The sequence below is a fragment of the Carassius auratus genome, unplaced genomic scaffold (genome assembly GCF_003368295.1).
Source record: "Carassius auratus strain Wakin unplaced genomic scaffold, ASM336829v1 scaf_tig00024441, whole genome shotgun sequence".
In the NCBI taxonomy this organism is placed as follows: domain Eukaryota; kingdom Metazoa; phylum Chordata; class Actinopteri; order Cypriniformes; family Cyprinidae; genus Carassius; species Carassius auratus.
The window spans coordinates 17,200-38,677 of NW_020525343.1; the positions used below are offsets into that span (position 1 = coordinate 17,200).

The window sequence follows — 21,478 nt, forward strand, 5'->3', positions numbered from 1 at the left end:
TAAGGCCTATGAGAAAGACTTCAGCATGCTAAAGAAAGCTCATTCTCTCTACTCTGACATGTTACTGTACTTGTTGTACATAGAGTTTTGTAAGCCCGGGCCAATATATATATATATATATTTTTTTTTTAACAGATTGGGCTCGGGCTCATTTGGCTTCTCTTTTTATTGAGCCCATATACGTACCGAGCACACACAGGCTACTATATGATATACTGTTATAATGATTATAGGCTATTAGAAATATTATACATCGCCTACGCAATACGCAACGCATATACACATGCATTAGCATACATGTGACAGTTGACCTTGTAGAGCATCAGGGAGAAGTTGGAGCATGGGGAGCTTTTGAAAGTTCCCAATGCTTCGGGAAAAGCTGCATTATGAAAGAGTTTTGATTTGATTACCACAACAAACAATGAGCCAATTGGTCATGTGCAGTGCTCGCCGTCTCCTCATTAGATGCGCCTTTAATGGGTTAGTTCGGCCAAAAATGAAAATTTCATTTTTGGGTGAACTAACCCTTTAAGAAATGCATCTATATGGATTCTGATTATAATAAAAGAGTTTTTGTTATCGATATGTTTTATTTCATTAAGTACTCATTCTATAGATATATTAATCATGTCTGTTAGGCATGTATTCACTTGTTTCGGTTCATTTTTGTGAAGCACTCCTATTCAAGACCAGACGGCAAAAAGGGCATCATGTTTATTTTTTTTATTTTATTAAAGCACAACGTTTTGTTGATTTGTTACAGTAAGCCTGTAATTCTGACAGACTGTCAGACACGGACGGGCAATAATAAATTTGAGGCCCGAGCACAGGGCTCAAACTTGTTGATATTTGCTGCCCCCTTGAGGTCAAAGGGTACTTTCATATGTAAGGTTAGAACACAAAAGATTCAAAACTCATTAATTTTCACAGTCTCGTTAACTAAAAATATCTACAATTTCAAATAGTTATAATGAAGCCTAGCAGTGCAGCACATATCAGCAATCGGCCAATAAATGTGACTGCAATGCCTTCACTATCATTCCGATTTATAGGCCTTTATATTTAAGCCAACAACTTAAAGCCAAATGATTATAGGACCCCATATTATTTCTAAAAGGCTTACCTATTTTAAAAAACATGATATGTTATATATAATGAGTATATGTCCAGGAGAATTAGCTGACATTCTGCAACCAAGCAATTCGATTGGTTCTGAAAGTGGCTGTCCACAAGATATCCAGTGTATTGATGAACCTTTCATGTCTGTAAAGCAGAAAAAAAAAGTATGAGAAATGAGAAAAGAAGATGGATCAATTACAATCATGATAAGACCAAATAATCTGAGTTTAAGCAGCAAAAAACAGAAGGTGACCCAGTGGTCAAAAAGTCAGCTGGCATACAGCTCTATGAATGGAATATTCTTTTGTATAAAAACACAAAGTTAACTGAATTAAAGAGCCTTCATTTAAGTTAATTTACTGAGTTTAAAATGAACATTTATGAGACTGGTTGGTTATAGTGCATCTTTGGGACTGTACACTGATCCCATGACATTTAGAATTGTTTATTTAATATGATTAGGAATATCATTTTGCTGACTAAAGGGCAACACTGAGACGTATATTCCCATTTCCTCCAAGTTAAACTGTGATTAAGCTATTAGTTAATCAAAAATGTCTGGCTGGGGCAAGTTGAAACAGAATTTTTTTTTCATATTTCCAGTTACGTGTGCACTTAATATTTTGCAGAAATGTACAACACTATTTGATATTTTACTTGTTGTGGTTGTTTAATGATTGTTCCACAATATTTTCACTGTCTACTTTTCTGAAAATCATGTTTAATGACCATAAAGTGCTAAAGACATGGCAAAAGCAAACAAATGTTATTAACTGTATAATAAGGTTAAATGTTTTTTTTATAGAGACTTGTAAGACATGTTTACATACAGGAATTACATTTTAAATATAAATGTATCCTAAGAAGCACTGCAGCAACATATGTGACATCTAGCCTCAGTTGCCCTTAGGTTATATATGACAAACAAACTTATTCATACAAGTCAAACACATCTCGTTCGCTTCAAAACAAATGTTGTACTTACCGGTGGCCCTCATCCAGCCCTGGTGCTGCTGACAGCGGGTGATGTAGGCTCTAGGCTGACATAGTGAGACCACTTAACATGTCAGCCTGCCGTTTACAACATGCAGTATTCCAGGACACATGCACACCCGATGGACGCCTCATAAAGATTAAACGTGCCATCAAAATGAACTTTTAAACGGAATGACGCTGGTTTGCGCGTGCAGAGTGTTGACTCGTTTTATTGAGTCACTAAGAGTGAAGGGAACAAAGGGTGTCATGCAAAGCTTTAATTAAATTAACGTATTAAACTCTCATGACGAAGAGAGTCCACAAACACAAAACTCTATCTCTTAAAAAAAATACAAAAAAACAACAACAAAACACGCACCTGACACACACACAATCGATCGACAGTTGTTTTTAACTTGGCAGATTCGTTCAGAATTCTGGAGAACAAGAAGTTACACAATGACTGTAATATAATACAAGTTGACTAAAATTAGGAGATTTTGCCCTAATTCACTTGTTTCATATTAAAAACATAAAGGTAAGGCCTGGCTCATGAATATTAATCGCTTAACGATCGGTTCGTTAAGTAGTCAGTCTTAAAATTTCGCGCTTATCAGCTGGCTAATTTAACCATTGCGAAGGCTTGGCTCATGAATATTAATTGAGGTTTACTGGACCGTCAGCATCGTATAGATAATACGTGAACCTTTTGCCACAAGATGTGTAAATGCATAACCCCATGACCATGGCATTGACATACATTGGTTTATGCATTCATTAAAACATAAATGTTTGCAAATTAAAGATGACGGTCTTTGCAAGAAAAACTAAAGTAGTATTTTCTACACTTTTAAAACATATATACATTCTCTTCTCACTCATATGTGATGTTAAGTCCAGTTAATCATGGTTACTGTGTTTCCCCTGTTTACATTTATAGTTGTGTCTGTATTAATTGTGCAGAATAAAATAATACCAACAGGCCTGTGAAAATGGTTGTACAGATACATGAGACACAATTATTGCTGACAAACTCTTTTAATGTTCTGAAACAGGAATGAATGAATAATGACACATGCAAGTTTGCACATTTTGTTCCAAAAGACAAATACATGTTCATCATGTACAGCTTTGAGGGTGCGGTGTAGAAAAATTCTCAGAAAAGCATTCAAAACTCCTTAGTTTTAATATTATGATAAGGCAATAGGTTGTTTCTCTTCTAAACCTTGTTAAACTTGTAACCAAAATATATTCTCTTGAAATGTGAGCAAGTTGACATACAAAAACTTGATCAGTACAACAATCTTTGTGTTTTGTTGACAAAACTGTTGACTTTTAATTTCACATATGCTTTTCCTTTGGGGAAATATTATAAAAGTAAAAAGTAAATACTTGAAATATCTTTTATACATAAAAAAAGGGTACATTTATCCAATAATAGCTTGCATAGCTGATAGAAGATGTTAATAGTGCAATAATAAAATGGGGCTAATATTATATCCAATTATATACATGTAAATAATAAAGTATATTTATAATGTTTTGTACTATAAAACTAATTAAGTCAAATTATAGAACCTGCCAGCTTTATAACTTCACATAACTTTCAATTTTCCAGTCAATCTAATCATCTGATAAGTGCATGTATCCACTTCCAGATCCATCTCAGATATAACACCGATCTTTGGAAATCATGTAAAAACATTGATTTGACATTAATATGTGGGCAAATGTTGAAAAAAGAAAAAATTCTATTGTTAATTAAATGCAAATGATCACTTTCCACTTTCAGTTTCATTTTGCTTTTTCAAAGCAGGTACCGTTTCTCCAATCTGACATGCCAGCGCATACAGAAGAATTTAAAATAGAAAAATACTTCTCAAAGCAGTATTTGTGTCACTTTGGTTTTATAATCACCCAGATCGAATTCAAAACTGATATTTGAACAGGAAAGAACGAAAGTGCTAACATTTTAACATGGCTAAACTCCCCCCGCTGCACTGTTATCTAAGGTGAAAAAACAAATGTGTGCAGATTGCTATATTTTCCTTCTGCAAAAATACGTTAAAGGGATAATTCACAGAAAAAAAATGAAAATTTGCTGAAAATGTACTCAAGCTCAGGCCCTCAATCCAAAATGTAGACGAGTTTGTTTCTTCATCAGAACAGATTTGGAGAAATTAAGCATTGCATCACTTGCTCTGTGAATGGGTGCCGCTGGAATGAGAGTCCAAACAGCAGATAAAACATCACAATTAATACAAGCAATCCGCATGATTTCAGTCAATCAGTTAATGTGTTGTGAAGTGAAAAGCTGCAAGAAACAAATCCATCATTAAGGCATTTTAACTTTTAAACCGTCAAAAAATCCATTCCTGTTTGTCCTCTCACATCAAAATCCAACAACATACTGGTTTAGAACTGTTTTTGCTTGTAAATGGAGCTTGATCTGTGCATATTTTTCTCATATTTTTTCTCCTGATTCAGACAAGACGACTTCATTGCTAGAGAATGTAATATTATGGACTGTAATCATGTGGATTACTTCTAGATTATTGTGATGTTTGTATCAGCTGTTTCTACTGTCATTCTGACGGCACCCATTCACTGCAGAGGATCCACTGGTGAGCAAGTGATGTGATGCTATATATCTCCAAATCTGTTCTGATATTGAAACAAACTCATCTACATCCTGGATGGCCTGAGGATGAGTACATTTTCAGCAAATGTTCATTTTTGGTTGAACATTAAACTCAAAACCTGACACAGATTTTGAAGTTCTGAATTACAGGAACTGAAACGCTTTGAATCCCCAAACTAAACTGAAACGACTTCATGTTGTATAATACTGTCCTTTATCTGCTACCTAATAATGACGTTATACTGTGTAAAATTAGTATACGTTACTAGACTGAATGACGTTTGTGATGTTTAAAGTGCCCTAAAAAGGACACTGCAAATGACTTCACAAAAAACACTTTAATGTCCCACGAGAGAAGACCAGAGAATCAGAAAAAAAAACACTATATGTGGTTCGTGGAAAACAAGAAAAACAAAACTAGAACTCCGAAACTATGACTTTCAGAATAGAAAAACGGAGAGTAACTATGGGGTGGGGTGGGGTGGGGGGTGTCATCTTCCTTTGCAGACCACCTGTTCCACACCTCTGTTCTGTGATATTCAGTAAGGTGTAGTTCCTTCCCACTCCACCAAATACTGCACCTTGCCTTCAGGTGTGATCCTACGAGCCAGAACCTGATACTTCTCCCCGCAGGTGAGTCGACCGGCCGCCCCAAAATAGCTGGTGATGGAAGACTTGAGGTGAGACAGTGAGGAATCGTCCTCGCTGATGCTCTCAAAGGTGTGGCTGTCGATGCTGTTCTCCAGCATGACGTTGCTCTCCTCTCCAGGCATGCTGATGGGGCTCAGCTCACGCTCCACCATCTCTCGTTTTGTGGCCAGCGCAGTGTAATTAGAGGAGGGCAACTTCCTCTTCCGACTGCCCACATTTTTCCTGTAAAAAGGATATAAGAAGCATAAAAACTTGCCTTTCACTCAAAATGCTCTTTTTATTTTTTTAAATTATAAGTTTCTAATCAAGTAACCAGTTTGCAGAGGTGAGGGGGAAATGTTTCTTCACAATACAATCAAATCCTGTAAATAACAAATCAATATCCCAATCAAATTAAAATCAAGCCTGGCTAGGTTCATAATGGAAGACGTGCTTATTAATCAATTACTGTATACAGCCTGCTATCATTTTATATCTTAAAAAGAACATGTATCATAATTTAAGGAAAGTGAAGAAGAGATAAATAAATGCACAACCTTTCACTCATTTTTTCTGATGCTGAGAATTCAGCTTTGCCATCACAGGAATGAATTACATTTTAAAATCGGTAATTGTTATAGTATTTCATAAATATTACTGTTTTTATTATATTTTAGATCAAATAAAGGCTGCCTTGGCGAACTTTTAAAGACAATGTAATATCTTTCTGACCCAAAAAACGGAAAACTAAAGAAAACTGGAAACGGAAGCTAAAGATGTTCTGATATTCTAGCCATACACACAAATTACTCTGTATACATTGTGTGCTGCAAATGTAAAAAAGAATAAAATTTTATGATAATTTATTTCACATTTCAGCTAAAAATGTGCACTATTCGGTGTTCTGCTTGAATAAAAATATATATATAAAAAAAAAAGTACTATTTGTTGCATTTTCCACTGAATAAATATGAACACAAAAAGGTGCAGTTGTATAGATGCACTAATACTGTCATCCACAAGATGTCCCTGTTTAACACTGAATTTTACTTCCTAGACATTCACCATCCCTTTTCAGTTGCCTCTGTGGGCATTATGGCATTTTAAAGGTCATACAGCAGACTTTTAGGTATTTTCTTTCTCTCTCTCATGCTGCAAACCTTCTGGGAGTTTCCAATATTCATAAACCACATAATCAGGGTTCTTACATAATACATTTCCATGACTTTAACAATATTCATAACCTTTGTCTTTAACGGACCTCTCTGTCCCAGAGTTGCACGTACCCTGTCACTGTAAACTGACCTGTCAATCATCTTGTCACAGTTAACATCCTCCACATTTTAACTTCCCAACATATTAGAGAGAAAAGAAGCAGCACGTTGAACCAGCAGTGGATCTTTATCCAGCTGTGGATCTTTATGCGGAGATCTCTGCTCATATTTATTTTTTTGCCATAATGATGCATTTTAAAGTTAATAGCCAAATGGATGTTTATAAATGTTCAACATTGTTGTTGCGGATGAAATATAACAGATAACATGAAATTAATATATTTTTCACCAGGTTAAATGTTTATTATTAGTAACTATATCCCCTTTATCTAAACCTCTCTGCTTAACTGTCAGCCGCCATGTTTGTAGTTTTTAATGCTTTTTATTCATGTTTGTAGTTCTGAACCCAAATCCTTCGCTGAAGCACAATGGATTGTGGGTAATATTAGCCATTAGATGTGCATGGATCCACACTGCAAAAGTCTACCTGAAATAGTAGACCATCCTGGGACTTCTGGGATACACTTTACAACATACACACTTATTCTACCTTCACAATATATTTAGGATGGATAGTATGAATATTGGGACGCAGTACCAACTTGGCAAGTGACAGTTATGTCAACTGTCCCAAAATGCGAGTGAAAGTCTTGTATTGCAGCATCTCTCGTAGTGCAGATGAGATACACCAATGTGAAACCACTTGTAGAGACTGAAAGCGAGAAGACGCGGTACAGCTGAATCACTCACGCGATTTAATCTGACAGTCTGTGTGGATTTATTTGCTCATCTAACCTACAGCACATGCTATATTTAATAAATATGTCCAGGAATTTCCCTCATTTTAAACTCAAAAGCTGTGGGAATGAGTAAAACTATACAAACTATGCGATATATGCATAAACATGATACAAACAGAATACTGGACCTGATTAAACATAATTCTATTATACAGAGATAAGTCAATTTTTCAGGTCTTTCATAACCGTGAAATCTCTTCATAATGACCACATATTTCTGCCCATAGGGCATGTGAAACATGGGAAATCACAGCAAGACATCAAAATCCAATGCCGAGAACCACCATTTCAGAAATCATTACAGCTGCTAAAATGGGATGTAGAACTAAACCGTATTAGTACATGAAAGCCAAGCACGGAAAGCAGATATGTGTTCGTGAAGTGTCTGATCTAGCCCACGACGAGGATGCACAGTAGGGGACAGGGATCTGTTGACCCTCACAACTTTTCCCGTCGAGAAAATCCAAGTTGTGTTTTATTTTCTTCCACCCTCTCTCCGCCTCTTTCTGACGACCCCTAGGAAAACTGCAAGAATACTAATGAGCATTCATATTCTAAAATAAATATGGGAAAGTAATCAACGGGTGAGTGGGGCCATTTGGCAGAGTCTCCAACCAGCCATCCATCCAACTGCATGTTCTGCGCACAGGCCTTGGCTTTCTTTGATTGTGGTTTCTCCAGGCCTGGCGCAGTGGGTGACAAAACAAAAACAAAAACCAGGACAAGTATAAGGGATTACTAACTGTATGAGTATCTGGCCTGCGGGACATTAGGCATGACTACCAGGAATGTGATGAGCTTCTGAGGAAATGGCGACTTACAGCAATGACTCAACAACGAGAACATGAGTTCTGCTCTACAGTGTCTGTGTAACACTCCTGAACGGAAATGAAGCTTTGTGAGCGAGACTAAAAGGAAAGGACAAGAGGGAAAAAAGGCTAGAGGAACAGAAGTTTTCAAAAGTAGTTCACACAGAAATGAAGGGTCGGTCATTATTTTCCCAGTAATTATTTTCAATCTCAAATAGATGCAAATGAGATTTCTGGGCTATGGCGATGACATGAGAGCGAGAAAATAACAGAATTTTAATTCTTCTGTGAATTATTTATTTAAAGGATGCACTGTGTGTGTCATTCAGTCAACCAGCATATACTTACATATGCATATATTAATTATTTACAGTTATATTTAGTAATTTTGCAGATTTACATTTACATTAGGAATGTTCATTTTGGTTATTTTTCCTAACCGATAACCAACCCTCGTTAACCGATTATTAACCGTTAACCGACAATATTATTTTAAATTAGAATTTAATTCTAGAAAGGATTAGAAATTAGAAGTGTCTGTGACCCGTTAAAAATACTAACATTTGTTTCCCGGGAAATATTTTTACATGCGCAAAATGCAGCAAACAACAGGATTCACATGGTCTTCATATCACATCACGCACCTGCAGCGCTTCTGTGAGCAGAGAAAAACATTATAAGCTAGGCTATATATATATATATATATATATATATATAAAACAAATATATAGGCCTATATGATAAATAGATTTTTACTTAATAAATTAAGAAAATGAACGAAAAACTAGCGTGGTATGCAGAGTTTGTATTGCTATAGTTTTTTATATTTTTAATTCTTGTTCTTTTCTAAATACTGTTAATTGAAAGGATTGTTTTGGAGTGAGGGGAACTAAAATAGCCTAGCTATGTTTAAAGTGTTTATTATAATGCTTGTAAACATATTTCGCATCAGCATTAGGCCTATTTCTGAATGCGTTTTTTTCTGAAACACTTTTTTTTATATATGCATAGCATTGACCTATTTTAAGCATGCAACAAACATTTTTCAATATTTAGATTAATTCATAAATAAGTAAATAGATAAATAAATAAATAAATAGAAAAAAACGTTTAACTGATTGTATTAATCGATCAAAATTCTTAACGGTCGGTTAACCAGTTAAAAAAAAATCCCTAATTTACATTTAGTCATTAATTATTATACAATATATATTTATAATTGGAAACAATGTTAAACAAATATAAAAAAGTTAAATATTTTACATCCCGTTTTAAAACTCTAGTTAAAAAAGAAAATCTAATTACTTTTTTATTAATGTAAAAATAGTTATTCAATATAAATATTATATATATATATAAAATATATATTTATAAATAAATAAAATTTCCATTACTTTTTCAGTTTTATAATGTCTTAATATCCCTGCGAGGGTGTCCCTGAATGTCTATGTGAACCTTGTTTTTTTTTAAGCTCTTCAGCTTGCTTACCTGCTAGATTTCCATTTCATGCGATTACTATAAACATGTTTCCTGTTCACTTAATACACACTGATGGTTTCTAAAAAAAAAAAACAGCATAACCCAAACAAACCTGTGCTAATCGATAACATGCCACAGCAGAGCTTCAAAGTACCTGGAATATTCCTTTTAGAATCTGACCTTCAGCACTAAAGCAAACACAGATACAGTTCTTGGCATGGTTTCACTGCCATTTTTTAGCCTCCACAGACTCCATCTTTAAAATTAACCGGAGCAAACAAGTGGCCATAACCATAAATAATCCATAATCTGACAGCATATTTCTCTGCGAGCTGTTATTGGTGGTTTACACACAACATCAGGTGGTGATGGACGCCTGTTATTCCTCTTTAACTCGTGGGCAGCAAAGTGCAACCCCAGCAGGGGAGGCGAGAATCTACAGTGACAGTCGCGCTGCCAAATTGTCCCACTACAGCAATATTGATTACGCTGCAGTGTAGACGTGAAGAGGACACTTGTGAAAGAGCAAGATGAAAAGCATAGAAGATACAGGCCTGGAATATCAGCCACAGTCATTCTAGCGACAAGAGTAATGCTTGAGCTCATGTATATTAAAAAGCAAAGCGCTTTGAGGCACCCTGGTGGCCCGGTGGTTTAGTTGCAATCATTGATGCCACCACTTCAAATGTCATGACAAATTAGCTCATAGCATCCCTCAGGCTCACATCGAATGAAACTGCACACCCACTTAAGTTGTAGTTCAGGGTTAGGTACCAGCGGGTCACTGGATAATCCAGGGAAAATGTTCTGACTGAAAAGATTACCTGGTTAGACCTCATATGTCACATGCATGGCTTTTACTTCACTTATTTAAACTACGCTGTGGCAAGGATCTATAAGAGTAGGAGTGATCCGCAACAGCCTGTGAAGGATTGCATCACACCAGCGTTTTGTGCTGCTGCTGCTGAATTTAGCTGTACTGTGAGCGAGAATTTCAATTTTCCAATTCAATTTTTTGAACCTAAAAGTGTGCATCAAAACATGCTAACACTGAACTGTGCAAATCTGTGATAATTATCCATTTGTATAATGCTACCTGCATAAACATATTTTGTGCCACTGTTGCCAGATGGTTTTCTCATTAATGTTTTTAACATTAATATTGTACACATACAAAGACTGCAAACAGCGCAACTTGGCAATTAGTTACCTGGCTGACAACTGACTAAATCTCACTGGCAGGAAACTGTTACTGTGCTAGATTGTTAATGTTTTATGAAATGTAACTGGCTGCACATAGTGTAAGAATATGCTTTTAAATAAACATTTTCAAAAGTGTATTTTGTTGCACTACATGCATTGAAAAAAGCATTCAAAATAAGGGGTGGAAATCTTTCAGCACCTAGTGATTTGATTCTATTTTGATTCACAATCTGATTCCCAATTACTAACTGTTGTTTGCTGTTAAAGGTTAGGTAAAGTCTGCAGAACCGAAGATAATGAAGTGTACCTGAAATCATAGGAGACGCTGGTGGTGGCAGAACCAGAAGTACTGGCTGCATCGGTGGAGTCCTGGTCCATACTGAACGTCTGTCCTGAACTGGTGCTAAGAATGAATAGAGAGAGAATGAATCAAGAGAGACAGAGATGAAGAAAGAAACGCATACAAATGAGTTCCATGACTCGAACCCTCTAACACTTACAGTCAACATGAAACACAGCTAGAAAACTGTTTTACTTTCATATTGGGACATATTATAGAGCAAAAACTGAATATTAAATGCGAGAAGAAGAAAAAAAAAAAAAGGTGGAGCTTGATTTTATCTATCAGAAACCGTTTGAAACCACTGTTATTGTTATTGTTCACTAAAACTAAAACTATTTAAAACTGTTTTTATTAATTAAAAAAAAACATGATGAAGCTGATAAAATGAAATAGAAATTAGATAAATATTCAATAAAAACATAAATGAGAAAAAAAAAAAAAAACAATAATTACAAGAAATTAACAAATGTTGCCCTGGGACATAACTGAAAAATAATAAGTTTAAGACGAAGCATTTACATAACTATAAATACAGTTGAAATTAAAATAAGTTAAAATGGATTTTTTTTTAATCTAGTAAAAATGACAAACACAAAAAAATACTAAAACTGAAATATAAAAATAAAAGCCAATTCAAAATAATAAATAACAATATATAAATAATACTAAAATAACACTGGTTGAAAATTTTTTTTAAATCAACTTAACTGACAATTCAAATATTACAATAATAAAAAAAAAAAAAAATTTGTTTCAGTTTGATTTTGTTACTAATCTTATCATTCCCAATAAATTTCATCTCAGCCATACTCAAGGGACCAAAACAAAGGGCTACTGAAGAACACAAAAGAATACAGTTGAGACAATCTGCTTGCTCTTCAACACAATAGACAGCGCTGGGATTGTGACTATAACAGAGTTTATCACGACTCGCATTCAAAGGATGGCACTCATTAACTACAGTTCACGGCTTTGTGATGAAACCCAACGTGCCCTTTTTATTATTGGCCGAAACCAAGATTTCTCTTTTATACTCTTCAACAATCCCTCTCAGACAGCCGCTTTCGTCTCTGAAAGCTTTGTCTGCCCCAACAGTGTTTCCAATTCTCTCATTATTCAGGCCTGTTTGAGATGATAACCTTTGCAGAAAAGTATAATTAAATCACATCACCCACCGTGTTGATGAAAAAAATATATATTTTCTGTGGGGTGGGGTTGTCATTAGGGAAACAGTGAGAGACCTTTCCGATATTTCAAAGGGAAATGGATGCAAATGAGTATGATTGTTCGAAAGCCAATAAATAGATGCTTAAGCATTCAAATCAAAGTTAATGAGAAAAGGTGAAGCATGCCGTCTGTTGCCGAGAGAGAGACTGATGTAGGTAGACTGAATTTGATTGAGACCTCATTTATGTACATTGATGGAATGGCGACGATTAATTCCTGGCAGTTTTAGCACAGGTGAGGCGACTTTATCAGAAAATGAAAGGGCAGATGTATCAAATGAGCCATCAAACGTGAAGAATGCGGATATCTGTATTATTCGCTTAATTGTGATGACGTGCTTTGGGTCCTAATGGATTATGAAGTCACTAAGAGGACAAGGGTGAATAATGAGCTTGTACCACAACATACATTGATCCTGCGATACTATGGCTTTTCTGAACTCAATTTAAAATGCAAAGCGCTTGATAAACATGGATGACAAGGCTGATGAACTCACATCGAGCTATCTTATTGTGATTTCATTCGCATTAGAGATGGGTGGGATGGCAATGGGATTACTCATAAAAAAACTAAAATTGAAAGCACAAAAGTGGTTTAGTGCTCTTATCTTATCATCTTCTAGTCTGTAGTACTGCTATTAGTTTGCGATCCAGTGTTTTTCCCTGTATCAGTGAATGCAGCAAACTCCATCTCTGCATGTGCTGTGGACACCAGCTATGCATTATTTTTCACATTTGCATAATATTAATAAAAAAAAAAAAATGTTAGGGACAAATTACAGTATTCGACTTAATTCATAATGATATGTGTTTGGAAACCTGTTGTCACAGAAAGAGAAATGACCAGAATTTAACCAAAATTAAAGCGTGAAGTCTTGCAAGTAGAAAGAAGTAGAAGAAATTAAGAAAAAAAAAAGTATTGTAAGTACTGTAGAGTATTATGAATTGAAAACAAATTTCATTAACATTTATTTTACAGTGCAGCTGTATTGAAATAGTAATATTATCTGCCTCATTAATAATATTAATTCACCTCTTCAAACTCTGCAGCTCGTCCAGCGTGAAGTCGAATATGTTGGCCATGTGATGATTGGTGCTCCAGGTAGAGGTGAGGTCATTCTGCGATGATGGCACAAACAAAGCATGAAATGCAATGTTAAATTCATTATACTGCGTATTCTGATTGTCACTGGGATGATGAGGATAATCACAGCTTTGATTGTGACGATCAGAGCCATCATGGTTGTTACAAGTCACTCTAATGCCGCCTTGGAAGTTGCTCATGGCATTATTAGCCGTGCTGCCTGGAGTGTCAAGGATGTACAGTTCAAGTAAAGCATGTCTGGGGACTGGAGACCTCTCAGAAGGATTTGTCTGTTAAATGCTTCAGAGGATGAATGTTATCCACTTTAGAGAATGTAGAAAGACAGAATGAGAGGGTGAGAGAGAGTTGGGGAGTAACAAACTAAAAGTAGAGACGTAACCCAACTAGATTTTAACAGAAGCATGACTACTCTTTGTTAATAGCTTGTAGTGCAGCTGATTTCTTGTGCTAAAGGCTAGCTTGACTGAAGTTCAACTGCTTGAAATCATGAGCCGCTTGTAGATTGGCTTTCAAAGTAGCTTCACCAACAGTGCAAGAAAAAAGGTGAGGGAGAGAGAGAGAGAGCAAAGGCGAGAAAGAGACAAAACAACACACAAGAAGCGAGTGAGAAATGCAAGGTCTGCATGGCAGCAGGCGTCAAGAAATAAAAAGAAGATCACCACGGGGTGCAAAGAGATGCTAGAGAGAGATGAAGAGAGGCAGGAGAAGATATCGAAGAGTAAACTTCACACAGGTCATATTTAAATCGGCCGTACATAAGCAACCGTGTGAAAAATCCTTGAAATAAACGACGAAAGAAGCAAATAGTAATTCCCTCTGCTGCATGAAAGCAAACAATTGAGGGATTCAATAAACTCTAAGAAGTGCTAGAACACAAAATCTCAGTAAGAACAGCTCAGATTTGCAATGACAGGTCAAACAGTTTCAGTAGTCCAACACTTCACCTCTTCATGGATCTGATCTCAAGAGGACTGAACAAACTGAATTATTTAGTGTGTGTGTGTGTGTGTGTGTGTGTGTGTGTGGGTGTGTGTGTGTGGTTTAGTGATAGATGAACATATCAGGTTTCCCAAACTAGGGTTTGTGAGTTTGTGAGTAAATCATAAACATGTAAAATTACAATAAATAATTTGAAAATACAAATAAAGCACTTACTATTAAAAGTTATTTTATTAGTTTACCCGCATATCAGACGACCATTAACCAACACCAGAGAACCATGAAAATCTAAGGAGGTACTTCAATTCATATTTCAGGTCAAATGGTTTCGGCTGACAAAGAGTGTGGGAACCACCCTGAACTAGGCCAATTAAACATCTGATATGTAACCATGTTAAAAGTACTAACACCCTCTGGTAACTGTACCCAACTGGACAATTAAACAAAGTGTCTGAAAGCCTTGTGAAAGGATAGCAAATACTTCCTGTTTATAAATATTTTAAGCAAAATTAGGCTTCATTAAATAAAGAAGCTTTGAGCAGGTCTTATTTGCTGTTATTAAGAAGTCTCTAATGCTCACCAAGTCTGCACTTATTTGATCAAAGTGTGATATTATGTATTTATTTATAAAAACTTTAACTTATTCCTGTGATGGCAAAGCTGAATTTTTTTAGCAGCCATTAATTAATTGTCAAATAATCATTCAGAAATTCTGATTTCAAGTTCTTATTATTATCAATGTTGAAAACAGTATAATATACTTAATATTTTTTTTTGGTGAAAACTGTGAAACATATTTCAGGATTCTTTGATGAAGAACAACATTTATTTAGAAATATAAGCTCTATAATATTATAACATCTTTACGGTCACTTTTGATTTCCTAAAAAAAATAATAATAATAATAATAAAATATTGCAAGGGGTTGTATGTGCATATAAAATCCCTCTAATTTGAGTACCTCAGTCAAATGAGCACTGATAAATACACTCATATAGTACTTAAAAATAGTGTTGAATAATTTGATAACTCTATAGATCAGTGCAGCTAGTAACATCTCTTTTTTTCTTTGAAACTTAAATGTAAACTGGCCCTATTTTGAATCTGAAATATAAAACTGATTACACCTTAACTTAATGCTAGTTGGCTAGTTCTTGAGACACTGTTTGTTTGTTTGTTTTTATTGTACAGTCTTATCAACCGTAATAACAGAACCCAGTTTTCAACTAGACAAGAAAAGTCATGTTATCCAACTTTAGATGCAGTGAAATGACAAAGCTTACATTAGGAATAGCATCCTCTAGCAGCCACTTGGACCTCTTCTTCCTCCGCTTTTCTGTAGGAACAGAGCTACTGCAACAGAGGAAAACGAGAAGCATTCAAATGACACAATCCAGCATAATAACAACTGAACTAATTCAACTCTCAATCATTACATCATCTTCACCCACTAAACATATCAATACATATCTGAGAGCTGAAATGACTGAATCCTAAAAAGAACTGTGGCTGTCAAGTGTCCAATGATAGGGGAGAAGCCATGTGTTTTTCAGAGCATACACTGCATTAAAGCTCCGCGAAAGTCAAAATCTAAATAAAATAATAAAAAAAAGCTCTCAAAAAGATCTAATTTACAATCAGCTGGAAAAATAAAAAACAAATACCACTGTAAATCAAATAAAATATTTGTCTTATGATAATACATTTTTAATGTTACCATGTGACATCAACAAAAGGGATTGGTCATAAAATTTGGAGGCACTAATGAGGCATTCAGAAATGCTCAAACTCACCTGTTTCTGTTGACCCCTTTTTTGCGGCCCCTGTGGCCCTCACTGTTCTGGGCCTTCTCTGGAAACAACTTAGATGGGGGGTTAGGAGGGACCCTTGTCCTTAGTCGGAAAATGCATTTCCTCTTCTTGATCTCCTTGCCGCAAAGAAACCTAAAAATAAAGGGAATTAATAAATGAATGAATGAATGAATGAATATTCAAATGATGAAAATAAAAACATCATAAAATTTTATAAATTTATAAATATTTATAAATGTAAATATATATGTGTGTGTGTGTGTGTGTGTGTGTGTAATCATGTTTATTTAAATAAATAAAAAAATATAAAAAAATCTATTAATTCAAAATCCATGCACTACTACAAACAAATGTTTTTTTCTTACTTGCTTTTATAGTTGTTGAGGGCATCAAGAATATACTGGCCCCGTTCAGACAGAGGGGTGTTGGAGAGCTTGAAGGGGAAGAAATAGATATGAAAGTCTTTGAGAGAAACTGATTGTGTGATATGGTGTTTTATTATGAGACATTTCCTCCGCTGTTGCCTTGAGCTGCCATGTTTCAATGAAGACAAATGAAACCCACAGGCTTTGCTGAAAAAACAAACTGCCTATTTTTCACTACCCCTTTCTCTCAAAGGAACTGCTTTTCAGTACCTAGCAATTACAGTAATCGTCCACAGACAAATCTCTAGCACTGTTTTCATTTGGCTTTAAATGTCTTTGAAGCTGAAGTGTGACATTATTGCAAAATTGGCATGTTTACAGTTTCTAGAATGTTCTTGGTGTTGTTCTGTGGATGCTAGTGTTGTCACGATACCAAAATTTCAGTATTCGGTACCGATACCAGTGAAAATCCACGGTTCTCGGTACCAATTTCGGTACCAAAGCAAAACAAAAAAATATGCTAATAAAAAAAAAAAAAACACACACACTTTTTAATCACTAAACATAAAACCAATGCCATTCTTTATACTTATTTACAATTGTGTTGAAATTGTTTCTACATGTAAAATAATTATGAAAAACAGTAAACAAATTTCACCCAAATTTAATTTGTCTTTTAATTAATGAAATTTAAACATTTTATTTTTTGGTAAATAAAGGGCATATTAAAATTAAAACATGGAAGAAATATTCTGTTATTTATTTCTTTAAAAAAATGAAGTTTTATAAATTTTTTTCAACAGTAGTAGCAGTATCACATACATTCTACTAAATAATAGTAATATTTCTAGCACAATGCATTTATGTAAAATGACCTTTTTATTTTGACTGGTTTTACTCAAATGAAATGGTAAAATACTTGTGAAGTGAAGCTAATGTAGTTATGTCCTCATTACTGCAAGCGTCACATGCTTCAGTCTATGTAGTAAACAAACCCACACGTCTCTGCCAATCATTCATTTACACAAAGACATCCAGAAATTGCAGGATTCATATTTCAACCAACATTTACAGATACTGGTCCATATGGAGATTTTATTTGATTAATTTATGCTAACTTTGACAAATTCCGTGACTGTCCATATTAAAATGTAAGTTTAATTCATAAAAAAATCATAGTGCTATATTCGTCAAGAACCAGGTTGACCGGGTCCTCGGTACCACCGGTACTTAAAGAAAAACCTGGTACGGTCCCATTTTAATTTTTTTTTGTAAGCAAAGTACCGGTTGTTTTGAAAACACTAGTGGATGCTAATTTGTTTGTTGTTACTAGGGCATTAGGAAGTTGCCATGCGGTTTATAGGGTGTCCTTGGTGCTGTTATGGTATGCAATAAAGTAAAAAGTGTGTATTAGGTATTACTATGTTATTGGTAGGATATTCCGAGTGGTTACTAGGGCGCCGCTAAGGAGTTCTCTAAGGCTAGTTGCTTATTGACTAAAATTCCAACCAAAGCACACCCAATTTTTTTTATTAAATACTTTCTTTACCTTTAAAGGTTTTTTCCTAATAAGATCTCGAATAGTAAGCAATAAGAAAGGCTTGAATGTACCACCTTGCCCATCTGGAAATGGTCCCAGTTGTTGCTGATGAAGGTCAGGATTTCTTCCAGTTCAAAGTATTTCTTCTTACTTTGGACTCCAAGGTTGTAAAGGGCGAGATGGACAACATCCACCCTGCAAGTGAAAAATAAGTTGATTTAAACAAGAAAACCTCACTCAAATTGCCAGAGACCGAGCTGAAGATTCTCTTACAACAAATGACACCACCAAAATCTGTCACATGATGAACATTAAACAGAGCTCAGTTCCGTTCACAAGGCAAGGTCCGTTTTAACACACCAGACTTTTTAAGAAGGATAAAGCTTAAATCTGAACCGAGACTGGCTTCATACCTAAATATCCAACACATCCAGCTCACTGTGTTTGAAGAGTAATCCCCTGCTATCATAAGAAATCCTCTCAGCACCAAATCTTCCTTTCAAATGGCTATTTCTCATTTGGGACAAAAAGCAAGAATCAATGTCCAGACAACTGCTACTCTAAAAAAAAGGGAATGTACCCTCTTTACTTTCTGAAATAGCCTGGCACTTGAGAATAAAAGCTCTGGATGAAGAGCTCCTGCTCACATCAATCACATCCGACACTTTGACTATAGAATTGTGACACGGATCTGGGTGCAATCACTTGCTAGGTTGGAAAAGAAGAGCTGTCATTTACCATCGGAGCGCCAGCTGCTTGATGTACTCCACTCCTTTATTGCACACCGCACAAATGAACAAGTAAAACCTATAACATAAAAGACAGAAAATAGAGTCATTTAAATGACAGACATTGGAAAGGTTATAAAAGGTAAAAAAATAGAGCTCGACTTATTATGATCATTTAAAAATTCCCTAACGCATGTAATCTCGCCTGTGTGCGACGCTGCATTAAGTTTGTCTCAATATTCACTAATCAATACAGTTGAGATGCTGCAAGTAGAATTTCACTTTGGTTATTGCATTCATTGATCTTTCTGAAAAGCAATGGCTTATATTTCATTATAAAACAGATAACGCCGAGGCTAAAGTCTTATTGGACTGATTCAGTGTTCGAAGGCACCGAAAGAGCAATTTTCAGCAATGAGCAATTTGTCTGTACACCATGAATGTGAAACAGCTGCACGACACAATCACAGCCAATCAGAGGATATCTGATTTTTACAGTTATGTTCAGTTGGATTTTAGACCAATTAGATTTAATTATTTAATTAAATTATACCATGAGTGTAGCAGGTTTGACAAAAATGATATTTACATGAGAGATCTTTGCTTTAAGAAAAGTTAACTTTTATTTCAATAATAATTCAAATATTGAACATATTTTAAATATATATTACATTCTAAATATTGAATATACTGTATTTTAAATACGTAATCATTGTTTATTTTGATTTAAATACTAATTTAAATCTTTTCCTATTTTGATTGCTTTACATGAGTGATTTTTGCTTTAAGAATGGCTCATTTCAATTAATTAAATATTCAATATATTTTAAATATATAATACACTCCAAAAATATTTAATTATTTTTATTTGGATTATTTAAATATTGAATACATCCCGAATATTCAATATAATTGAACTCTTTAAATGATACATTGATTATTGTTTTGCTTCATCATATTACTCTTCTTGTCATTTTATAAAACCAATATGCCACATGAGATTACAGTGCATTACAGTGATTTAAGGAAGGTTATAGGTTCTCCACTTTCAAGCTGTGCCTAAAAAATACCCCTCAGCCATGACAAAATCACTGGAAACATCACTTTAATTATATATAATGATATAAAGCCAATTGCTTTTCAGGGAAATTCCTAGATTTGAGGTGTGAGATGAGAAATCCATACTAAAGGATGGCAGAATATTGATTCTGTGATAAATGTAGCTCTGTACAGTACAGACCTATCTCCAAACATCATGGACTCCTGTAGGCACTGCGTACACGCCTCATGAAACCACTGCTCACAGCGAAAGCACTGCAGCATTTTCAGATACCACCTGATGGGAAAATCAGAGAATAAGAGATGAACTGTCAAATGTTTCTTATTGAACACAAAACACAAAGACCTAAACAGACCAATTACAGTTCAGTATAAACAAAAATAACTGGTGGAGTGATGATGGAGTTATGCGCAAGCCTTTTTCTTTCCATTTAGAACAGCTGCAAGATGCGAAGATAACATTTCTTTACCTTTTACGTTTTTATCTTCTATTCGTATTTGAATTTTTCCACCTTAATTTGAATTATTAATAAAATGATTTTGAATAGTTTTAGTTTTTAGTAGTTAACAATACTGCTCTAGTTATTGTCATTGCAACTAACACATAAAATGTATAACTTACGTTTAACTTTCTGAACTCTACTGAGTGTCACAGTGCACATATAAAGCCAGCTGCTTTAATAATCAGTCCCTCCAGAAAAACGTGATTATGCGATCGCCTGATTTAATGCATAATCAGCCAAAGGCCGCATATTTATGCGGGGTCGCATTTTTTCAAATACGCCGCTCTTTTGCCGCATAAATTGCCGATTTCAGAAAGCAAAATATGCGGGGTTACAGTAGCATGATTTCATAATCCCTGTATTTTCTTGCAAAAAACTCACATATATATATTGGCAGAAAGTTGAAAAATGTTGCGTTTACTTCACACAAGTAAAGCGCCATTTTCCCCCTATTGCCATGGGAACCTTATGAAGTGACGTAATTACGTGACGTGAACATCATCTGCAAACCCCGCGGTGAAACTTGAAGCACGCAAATATTTCTTATTTGCCAACAAAAATAAGCACAAAAGAACGCGCGAAGCAGTTTCCTGATTTGTTACATGACAGTGGAGCCAAATTATATTGTGAGAACTTGCGAAAACTGCGGTTTGATGAAATAGAGAAAAAAAGGTGATTCCCCAACACCCCCTTCTCACTAGGCTACTAACACTGTTATAGTTACATTCAGAAGTTGATGCAACTTTACAGTAAGATTGCACTTCTTTGTTACAGAACAGTACCAAAAACTTACAGTTGTGATTATTAGTATGTAAAATAATTTACGTTGCAGTAAGAGATTGCAACTTAAATATTCTGTCATTTAGTATGCTCGCTTATCATAGGAAGTAATAAGAAATTACTCTTTACATTAAGGTAGTAGCCTAGTG

The 21,478-nt window shown here is 35.0% G+C and overlaps 1 protein-coding gene across 2 annotated transcripts in view; it reads right to left on the reverse strand.

Moving 5' to 3' along the window:
* Positions 1-3,113: 3,113 nt before the first annotated feature.
* The window catches only part of LOC113078159 (PHD finger protein 19-like), a 40,862-nt gene continuing 22,497 nt past the window's right edge, over positions 3,114-21,478 (reverse strand). Inside the window, exons 14-22 of one of the 2 annotated variants that reach the window (XM_026250475.1) lie at positions 20,228-20,323; positions 18,998-19,066; positions 18,334-18,454; positions 16,720-16,787; positions 16,337-16,486; positions 15,827-15,893; positions 13,533-13,618; positions 11,238-11,333; positions 3,114-5,608 (exon numbers count right to left, since the gene is read on the reverse strand). In XM_026250475.1, coding sequence (XP_026106260.1) covers positions 5,275-5,608; positions 11,238-11,333; positions 13,533-13,618; positions 15,827-15,893; positions 16,337-16,486; positions 16,720-16,787; positions 18,334-18,454; positions 18,998-19,066; positions 20,228-20,323 — 1,087 coding nt within the window. In that variant the 3' untranslated portion in view covers positions 3,114-5,274. Of the gene's footprint in view, positions 5,609-11,237; positions 11,334-13,532; positions 13,619-15,826; positions 15,897-16,336; positions 16,487-16,719; positions 16,788-18,333; positions 18,455-18,997; positions 19,067-20,227; positions 20,324-21,478 lie in introns of both variants that reach the window. The other variant, XM_026250474.1, reaches the window with a different exon arrangement.